General features: G+C 42.8%; 1 protein-coding gene across 2 annotated transcripts; it reads left to right on the forward strand.

Moving 5' to 3' along the window:
• The first annotated feature begins 2049 nt into the window (after positions 1 to 2049).
• LOC142371461 (5-hydroxytryptamine receptor 3A-like) lies at positions 2050 to 9248 on the forward strand. 2 transcript variants are annotated; one of them, XM_075454134.1, is made up of 9 exons: positions 2050 to 2200; positions 2275 to 2458; positions 4062 to 4106; positions 4196 to 4305; positions 4540 to 4712; positions 4809 to 4969; positions 5046 to 5256; positions 6493 to 6636; positions 8704 to 9248. In XM_075454134.1, the coding sequence occupies exons 1-9, from the start codon at positions 2061 to 2063 to the stop codon at positions 8973 to 8975; spliced, it is 1440 nt and encodes a 479-aa protein (XP_075310249.1). In that variant the 5' UTR covers positions 2050 to 2060; the 3' UTR covers positions 8976 to 9248. The 2 variants fall into 2 exon arrangements, with proteins under 2 accessions (XP_075310249.1, XP_075310250.1); XM_075454135.1 differs by having other exon boundaries at positions 2103 to 2200; positions 2295 to 2458.
• The last annotated feature ends 1484 nt before the right edge of the window (positions 9249 to 10732 follow it).

The following is a 10732-nucleotide window of genomic DNA, read 5'->3' on the forward strand; positions in this document are numbered from 1 at the left end:
CCCGTTTAAGAGCAGAAAGGGCATCGATTTAAAAACTCCAAATCAAGAAGAGTTCGGATGATATGGAATCCATCCATCCATCCATCCATCCATCCATCCATCCATCCATCTGTCCATCCATCCATCTGTACATCCATCCACCCATCCATCCATCCATCCGTCCGGCCATCCATCCATCCAACCGTCCACCCATCCATCCATCCATCCATCTGTCCATCCATCCATCTGTCCATCCATCCAACCGTCCACCCATCCATCCATCCATCCATCCATCCATCCATCTGTCCATCCATCCATCTGTCCATCCATCCATCTGTCCATCCATCCAACCGTCCACCCATCCATCCATCCATCCATCCATCCATCCATCCATCCATCCATCTGTCCATCCCATCCATCCATCCATCCATCTGTCCATCCATCCATCTGTCCATCCATCCACCCATCCATCCATCCATCCATCCATCCATCCATCCATCCGTCCGGCCATCCATCCATCCAACTGTCCACCCATCCATCCATCCATCCATCCAACCGTCCACCCATCCATCCATCCATCCAGCCATCCATCCATCCATCCATCCATCCATCCATCCATCCATCCATCCATCCATCTGTCCATCCCATCCATCCATCCACCCATCTGTCCATCCATCCATCCATCCAGCCATCCATCCATCCATCCATCCATCCATCCACCCATCCATCCATCCATCCAGCCATCCATCCATCAATCCATCCATCTGTCCATCCATCCATCCATCCATCCATCTGTCCATCCCATCCATCCATCCAACCGTCCACCCATCCATCCATCCATCCAGCCATCCATCCATCCATCCATCCATCCATCCATCCACCCATCCATCCATCCATCCATCCATCCATCCCATCCACCCATCCACCCATCTGTCCATCCATCCATCCATCCATCCATCCATCCATCCACCCATCCATCCGTCCATCCGTCCACCCATCCATCCATCCATCCATCCATCCGTCCATCCATCCATCCATCCATCCATCCATCCATCCACCCATCCATCCGTCCACCCATCCATCCATCCATCCATCCGTCCATCCATCCATCCATCCATCCATCCGTCCATCCATCCATCCATCCACCCATCTGTCCATCCATCCATCCATCCATCCATCCATCCACCCATCCATCCATCCATCCATCCATCCATCCATCCATCCATCCATCCACCCATCCATCCATCCGTCCGTCCGTCCGTCCGTCCGTCCATCCGTCTGTCCATCCAGAACCAGTGATAACAGTATATTTGTGGTACGGGACCCTTTCTCGATAGAAAAGTCTAAATAAAAGTGCTACTAAATACAATAAAACTTAAATGGTTTGTCCTTGAGTCAGAAGCTTATAGTTCCTAAAGTTCTAAGTTCAATAGTTGTATCAGCTGTGTCACAAATCTAATAAAAACACATGCTTCTCCTTCAAATAAGAGATTAAGATTAGATTTATTGTCCACATTTAACTCATCCAGTTGTTGAACACACTCATGGAGGCAGATGCCATATACACTGGAGCGGTGGGCAGCCATTCACAGCGCCCGGGGATGCATGGGGGTACGGCGCCTTGCTCAAGGCTGCCACCCCTCCAGCTGTCAGTTCACCAGTCCTTTTTGAGTGGTGAGAGTGGGAATGAAACCGCCAACCTTCCAGTTATTGGACAACCCACTCTAACCACTGAGCCACGGCCGCCCACGTAAAAAGTCAAACTTGAAAGAAGCGCCACAATAGAAGAAAAGCCAGAAAACCGGCTCCTGGGTCCATCTTCTTCTTGGGAGGTATCTGTAAAATGTTTTTTCCCCAATGACCGCCTGCGTTTCATCTGTTTGACCGTGACCACACTTTGAAGAAAAGTGTGCACATTGAATAATTTCCCACTCTCCGCTTATGTCACACTGAGATATTGACTTTCGCGGCAGCTGCAACACAACAATAGAGACGTGCAGGTGATAGGTGTGATACCATCTACCGACCGAACTCGTGAACAAAGAGCAGCCTCTTTGCACTTTCCCAGCGCAGCTAAAGTAATGAATCAATGTCTTATTTGCACTTTTGTGTGGCTGTGTTTGTCCAAGCGGCTGTACGATTTAAAAGGCTTTGCTGGAGCTGAGCTGAAGGCACACAGCCATGGCAGCTCTGAGGACTCTCGCTTTTCTTGCTTTCGTTGGTGAGTTACGACACCAAACCATCAGTTTTTTTAAACACGAGGTGATTTAGAGAAAATAACTGAATGTTTTTCAGGGTTTGTTGTTTCCCTGCAGGTGTTTCCGGCAGTCTCACCCAAGACTGCTCATACCACAGCCTGCTGAAACACTTCAACCTGACCACGTCGAATGAGGTCATAGAAATGGTGCGACCGGTGAGAAACTGGACGAGCACCACGCTCATCCAGCTGGACATGCTGCTCTTTGGTATTTTAGACGTGGTAAGTCTCTCTGTCATCCTCTGTGGGCTTTTTAATACGCTGAGGAATAAACAGTGAACAGAACCGTTAAATGCTGCAAAGCAACTTTTTTAAGTATCAAAATGAGAAGCTAGAAATGCTGACTGCCCATACATTTCACGCAGGGGCAGATTTTTACTTATTGTACCGGATTCTGTTCAATATTAAACTTTTAAATAGGATTTTTGAACCTAAAATGAGTTGGTACATTCAACGAGTGGGTTAATCTGGCAGAAACCGGCCTGTATTCAGCATATTTGTAGAAAAAAAGGTGCCAAATACACGAAAAATTGTGAGAAATTTGATAGAACAAATTAATAAAAGTCTTTCAAGAACATTTTATGTTAATTACTTAGTTAAGTTACTCATTAAATACTTTAATTTTTCACCTGAATGTATAAAAGCTGTTTAGAATATAAACATGCAGTTTACACATAGTCATTACCTGCTTCCATGGTTTATGATTTAATTTGGTGGTGAGTTTCTGCCGCCTGTGCTCTTAAAATCCACTAAACTTTTTAATAAGACAAAACAATAAATATCAGCTATAGATGAAATACTTTTTGGGCACTCACAACTTAAACAAAACATAAACAAAAAATCAGGAATATTTTCAATTATTATTGTATTTTTTGTATCTTTTTTAGAAATATTTGAACTGTTTCTTGTATTTTAATTGCTCCATATTGTTCTTTATATTACTCTAAATGGTTTTCTTTAATTATTCTATGCATTCTTATTTTTTCTTCTTCTTTTCCACTTTATTTTTACTTTTCCTTGTTTAATCCTCCTTATAAACTATGCCTGGTGTGTAGTGGTGCTTTTACTTAGTTAACAAAACCATCCACCTTAAACTGTTTCTGAAGCCCATTTAGGTTAAAAAAATATGTCAATATAGTCTCGTTTTATGCCTAAAGGGATCTAAATTAAAAGACTTCTGTGACCCAAACAGGAAGTGCAGCTACAGATGATGGCACTTCTGATATATCCACATAATATTAATCTTAAATGTGCCAAACTATTATACAAACCATGAGTTAAACTTTCTGAACTCTTCTGTCCTTCCTCTCAGTAATTCAGCTGAAAAACATAAATTTAATCCATCAATAAGGGGGACAGGAAGTACATTTTACTGAAAATTCATCACATACTCAAGCTGTAAATTTCTCATCCATCCATCCATCCGTCCGCCCGCCCATCCATCCATCCATCCATCCATCCATCCATCCATCCATCCATCCATCCGTCCATCCGTCCGTCCGTCCGTCCGTCCGTCCGTCCATCCGTCCATCCGCCCATCCGCCCATCCATCCATCCATCCATCCATCCATCCATCCGTCCTTTTCTATACCCACCTAATCCAACTGTATGGTTGCGGGGGGCTGGAGCCCATCCCAGCAGGGTACATCCTGGGTTGGTCGCCAGTCCATCACAGGGCTGTAAATTTCCCACTCAGGGGGAAAAAAAACCCAAAACTATCTGCAAGTGCAAATGCAACCAGTTGACGTTTGTTTGAACTGATCCTTTTGAAGAAAAGAAGCTGTTCTTATTGAATATTTACCCCATTTCTGTTGATTTTCTGCAGGATGAGAAATTTCAAACTGTCACCAATTACGTCTGGATTCAGATGGTAAGATTCATGCTTTAAGTTTACACCCGGGTCTCTTTCTGTCAAAAAAAAAAAAGACTTTTTAACACCCCTGCTTTTCCCTTTCCAAGAAATGGACAAATGAATTCCTAAGGTGGAATTCTTCTGAGTTTTGTGGGATAGACTCGCTGACGCTTCCGAGATCCAAGCTCTGGATCCCGGACGTAGCTATTCAGCAAGAGTGAGTACCGAAACTGCAGTGTTTTGACGTGTGTCGTCTTATTTAAAGAGATAAAGTTGCTTCATGAGCCTCGAACAAGCGTAGTAAACCTAACCTGAATTTATAACCCAGTGATAGCTGACGTGCTTATCTTAGAGCTCAGAAAATACATGATTATTGTCTCCATAAACAGAAGGAAGTCTGCTAACGCTGGCACTGAAAATGACCCTTTTGTTCCCTTTCCCACCCCTTCAGTGCCTCTGATACTGGGAGTATTCAGGAGGATCCACTGGTCAGGTTGAATCCCAGCGGTTTGGTGCTTGCCGGTAAACGCCAGCGGCTGACCTACACCTGCCAGCTCAACCTCTCCTTGTTCCCTTTTGATGTGCAACATTGCAACATCACATTTTCAACTCTGAGCTCGGACGGTTTGTTCCTCTCACTTTCTTCTCCATCGTAGAAAAGCCGTGGAACAGCTGATTTAACCGTTGTTTAACTTGTTTTTTTTTATACTCTACGCTCAGGGAGATTTGTTAAACTGACGACATTCTCCAACGACGCAGTCCTGACTTCAGTTTCTATGAAAATCTTAATGACTCAAGGAGAATGGAAACTTCAAAGCATGAAAGTCTTGAAACAGAATCTGACAAATGAACAGACGTTCAGCAGCAACCTTGTGTACATGGTGGGTGATTATTCAGAAGGAAGATTCCCTCCCTGTCCTCCACGTCTGCTGGTCTCTCATCTGACTGTCGTTACAGGTCACGCTCGAGAGGAAGCCCATGCTTTTCGTGGTAAACTTAATAATGCCGCTGTTCTTTTTGCTGGTCCTGGATTTGGCCTCCTTCTTCATTAGTGAGGCCCGAGGTGAAAAGCTGGGCTTCAAGGTCACCGTGCTCCTGTCCGTCTCCGTTTTACTGCTCATCCTTCAGGAAATTTTGCCGTCCACTGAAGATGACCTGCCGGCGATCGGTGAGCAGCCTCGCAGGCTTCACACCCTCTTTTTTTATTTATTTTTTTTATTTGAGAGAATGAGAATTGATCAAATTTATTCAACATACATATTTTTCTCATTTTTTTCTTTCTTCCCCCCACCCCACCATGCTGTCAATACAAAAAAAAAGCTGAATAATAAAAATAAACATAGTGACTGAAAAGTACACCCCAAGTGTAACACTAGAAAAAAGTTATAGACATGAAAATATACAAGATTAAAATAATAAAGACAATAATGATACAAAATAAAAATATAAATAAATAAATAAAATAATAATAGTAATAAAAAAAAGAAAAAGAAAGAAATAAAGAAAGAAAAAGGGAATTTTCAGGACAGTACCAGCAGGCTGTTTACTTTATTTAATTGTCACTACACAAGTCTTCTGAGGTCTCTGAGTCTTGTCTCACATCCTCTTAAAGGGCAATTTCTGTATTTTTTAAACCTGGACCTTATTTGTGCCATAAAATACGTCCACTTGTCTCACCAGTTTGGTGAAAGTCGGCGTCCTTTGGAAGATATTTAGATCACTGGAGATCGGCGTATATCCATATAACGGGAGAGAACAGGGCAGAGACAATACAGCCTCTAAATAAGGCACGAAACTCCTTCATTTACACCAACACTGCTGCTGGTAACATGGTTCGTGTTTGCGTATTTCCAAATTGTCCAAAAAAAATGGCTACTTGGACGAAGTTCAGCTTTCACAGGCTTCCTTTGCGCGACCTGGATTTACTAAAGCTCTGGCTAGTTGCGCTGGAAATGGACCTGAATACTGAAGTGGGAGCATTGAAACGTGCGGATCATCGGGTTTGCAGGGCTCACTTCACTCCGGAAGACTTTTTTTCCCCCAAAGGCGCTGAAAGAAGCCCCCGATAACACCAACAGAGCAGCTCTGAGCTAACAGTGCAACAGTACGCGTTCATTCATTCATTGGTCTTAAAGTATTGGTGAAATAAAGACAGATAATGCCTTATTTAGAGGCTGTATTGTCTCTGCCCTGTTCTCTCCCGTTATATGGATATACGCCGATCTCCAGTGATCTAAATATCTTCAGAAGGACGCCGACTTTCACCAAACTGTTATCGGTGAGTAGATGAACGTATTTTATGCCAGACATAAGGTCCAGGTTAAAAAAAAAACAACGAATTTCTCCTTTAATTTGCTTTTGTAACATCACACTGACCAGTAATGTCTCTGGCCCTTCATTTCAGCGCAATATTTTGTTGGAGTCTTTACAATGATGTGGATGAGTACCCTAGAGACCATGGCGGTGAGCTTTATCATGGACCTTGATGGTTGCTGTGGAAAGAAGGCTCAAAGCTCTGTAGATGCCAACGTGGATATTCAGCTGGAAGGTACGTTTTCAGTAAATTCATATCTGTGTAATACTGAAAATTCAGGTATTCCATTTTTATTATTATTCCATTCAGTCCAATTAAAATGTTGACCACAGTGGAAGTAGAAGGCAACATGTACGATGCAGACTTTTGTTTTATGTTATGTAAAACCACAAGGCGCTGCTTTTTATCTGAGACACTTTTCATACCTTTTATTGGACAGAGTGTGGGGGATGTCTCGTTAAATGGGCTCAAGATCAGATCGCATCTCTACCTTTTGCATGTGATGTGGTTCCTTTGGCTTCATCAAGCACTGAAGTCCAGCAACCAGCCATACTGGTTTAATACCTTACAAACCGGATGGGAATAATCCAATAAAGCCCATTTAGAAGTGCTGTACAGTCAAATATACACTTACTTAATGCACAAACATTTCAGAACAGGCTTTAGCTTTTCGATCTGCCTTAAGTGAAAGAAGCTTTTCTGCACAAAAGAGCTGATTTACTTGTAAATCACTGTCAATAATCACTCCCAAATGTGTAACACTACTGTTTATATCGGGCTCCAGAGAACCAAGGTTGAAAGTGGGTTAAAAGTGGGTTTAAAAGTGGGTTAAAAGGGGTTTAAGAGGGGTGGCATCAGATGTGTCACCTGGACCAAATGAAATGTGCGACTGTGGAGAGAAAAAACTCCCTTTTAACAGGAAGAAACCTCCATCAGAACCAGAAGCAGGAAGGGCGGCCATCTGCCTCTGACAACAATGATGTCATGTGTACATGGAGAGCAAAGAGAGCAGAGGGAGGAGAGGTGCATCATGGGAGCTCCCCAGCAGGCTGGGCCTATAGCAGCTTAACTATGGGATGTTTCAGGATCACCTGAGCCATCCCTAACTATAAGCTTTATCAAAAAGGAAAGTTTTAAGCCTGGTCTTAAAGGTAGAGAGGGGTCTGATAACTGAAGGCTCTGCCTCCCAAACTGGCAGCTGGTTCCACAGAGAGGGGCCTGATAACTGAAGGCTCTGCCTCCCAAACTGGCAGCTAGTTCCTCAGAGAGGGGCCTGATAACTGAAGGCTCTGCCTCCCAAACTGGCAGCTGGTTCCACAGAGAGGGGCCTGATAACTGAAGGCTCTGCCTCCCAAACTGGCAGCTGGCTCCACAGAGAGGGGCCTGATAACTGAAGGCTCTGCCTCCCAAACTGGCAGCTGGTTCCACAGAGAGGGGCCTGATAACTGAAGGCTCTGCCTCCCAAACTGGCAGCTGGCTCCACAGAGAGGGGCCTGATAACTGAAGGCTCTGCCTCCCAAACTGGCAGCTGGTTCCTCAGAGAGGGGCCTGATAACTGAAGGCTCTGCCTCCCAAACTGGCAGCTGGCTCCACAGAGAGGGGCCTGATAACTGAGGGTTCTGCCTCCCAAACTGGCAGCTGGCTCCACAGAGAGGGGCCTGATAACTGAAGGCTCTGCCTCCCAAACTGGCAGCTGGTTCCACAGAGAGGGGCCTGATAACTGAAGGCTCTGCCTCCCAAACTGGCAGCTGGCTCCACAGAGAGGGGCCTGATAACTGAGGGTTCTGCCTCCCAAACTGGCAGCTGGCTCCACAGAGAGGGGCCTGATAACTGAGGGTTCTGCCTCCCAAACTGGCAGCTGGCTCCACAGAGAGGGGCCTGATAACTGAAGGCTCTGCCTCCCAAACTGGCAGCTGGTTCCACAGAGAGGGGCCTGATAACTGAAGGCTCTGCCTCCCAAACTGGCAGCTGGTTCCACAGAGAGAGGCCTGATAACTGAAGGCTCTGCCTCCCAAACTGGCAGCTGGTTCCTCAGAGAGGGGCCTGATAACTGAAGGCTCTGCCTCCCAAACTGGCAGCTGGTTCCACAGAGAGAGGGGCCTGATAACTGAAGGCTCTGCCTCCCAAATTTGCTGGTCAGTCTATGTTCCTTCCCCCGCGACCAAAAGGAAAAAGTCCAAAACAACACAACTGATCTTCCTCCTGTGGGTGTTTCGGACGGTTAAGTAGAGACGCCGTCCTTTCAGCTCAGGTTTGGTCTTGGTTATTCTCTTTGTTGTGTCCTCTTCATTCCTCGCACAGAGCATGTTGCAGATGAAGATAAAGACGTGGGTAAAACAGAGGAGAGTCGGCTTCCTTCGGATCCGCCCGACGACTGTGATCTACTGAAGCTGATCCTGGACAAAGTGAAGGCGGTTCGACAGGAAGCCGAACATCAGGACAAGGACAAGACAAAGCCGGGACGCTTCAGAAAACTGGCTAAAATCATCGACACCGTCTTCTTTGTCTTATATATCTTAGTTATTGCAACTTTTCTGATGTACATGTACATGTTGTGGAGAAATCTTTTTTGATCTTTAATAATTCACATGAACCTTGTCGTTGAAATTAAAATGCATGAAATGTTTATCCGGATGACTTTTTATCCCTATATTAGATGTTAATATTCTATATTTAAAATGTTACAAATACAGTATCAGTCAAAAGTTTGGACATACCTACTTAATCAGAATGAGATTTATGTGGATTAGTTTATTAGTTCTGCAACTGAAACAGTTGACATAAATGGGAAATTTGTGGTTCAATTGTGAATCTTTTTGCTTCAGAATAAAGTTGCTGCACAGAAAGTATGTGACTGATGTTTGTGATTTCCTAAATTCTTAAAGTTATTCAAAGATTTAAGGTTTTAATGCTCATTGAGGGGAAAAAGGTGCACAACCTCAAATCAACGCAGGCGTCTTAATGAATGAAGGTGAGAAAATAATCATTTATACACTGTTGATATAGTTGTTAAATTAGACATTCGCTCGCTTTATTCTGCTTATTCGCTATCAGTTAAAACAGATATTTTTCTAAATGCGTCACTTCTGGGTCCGACATCATTTACCACATGAAAAGGGAGCGACAGACACCACACCACCGTGCAGCCCTTGTCAATATGTTGTATAGCATAAAATATTTCATATTGATATAAACTAGAAACTGCTCTTGTTAGAATAATAAATGACATCATCCGAAACACAGAAAACTGCATCTTGGTGCTACATTTGATACATTTGACCACATCAAATATGTCCAAAAACTTAAACACTCAATGAGACTTTCTGCCACAGCACTAAACCGGTTTGAATATTTCTTAAAAGACATAGACTGCTTTTTGTCTATAGTTAATTTCGTTTCTGATTGGACAAAAATGGCACGTGGAGTTCCTCAGGGTTCAATTCTGGGGTTTCTTTTAATTCTATCAATTGATTTAAAAAAAAATCTTTTTTCAGTTTTTCCTGTATGCTTGGAATAAATGACAAAATCCAGAGGAGCTGGTTTCACTGCACGAATGTAAGCGAGTTTTAAATATATTTTAAGCAGATATGTCTGATTGTAAATGCTGGGATTGACCATTCCGTGCCCAAGTGGCATGTGATGAATGTGGTGAATACATTTTTAAACGTTTTGGTGTTTTGAGTTATGATATTTTATAGTTTCCTTTTATGATATTTACATGTATGCATTACTTTCATGTTTGTATTAGTAATACAGATAGAATATACAATATAACTAAATTATATCAGTTTAAAATGTACATGATCGTATTTCAGTTATAATTAGGGATACACTGATCCAATATCTGGATTGGATATTGAAGAAAATTCGAGATCGGGTATCAGTGACAATGGGCCAATCCATATCGGCCGATTTTTTTCTTTTTTTAAATTTTTTTTTCCCTTGTCCTGTCCAGCATTGGCATTCATGGCATGCCCCCTTTAGTGGTGAAAAAACTTGTTAAGTTGGGACTCCTGATTTTTGTTTTAGTTTTTACCAAGCTAGAAAAGCTATTGTTTTGTTCAGATTTTGTAATGGATGTTTAATTCCCACTATATAAAGAGCTGATTACTATTTATTTTCAGAAGTCTACCAACCAAGACAGTGAAGCTATTGTTTTGTTCTCAATTTCAGCTCCTTTATTATCTAATATTTTGTTTTACCTTGGATTTTGAATCCCTAATTGCACTGACTTAACCATTTTTATGGTTAAGATTGTTTTACTGGTGCACACTCATTAAATAAATAAGTATTTCAGTACATTTCTATCTGTTTATTTGTTTTTTTAAAA

Source organism: Odontesthes bonariensis, chromosome 21 (genome assembly GCF_027942865.1).
Source record: "Odontesthes bonariensis isolate fOdoBon6 chromosome 21, fOdoBon6.hap1, whole genome shotgun sequence".
Taxonomy (NCBI): Eukaryota; Metazoa; Chordata; class Actinopteri; order Atheriniformes; family Atherinopsidae; genus Odontesthes; species Odontesthes bonariensis.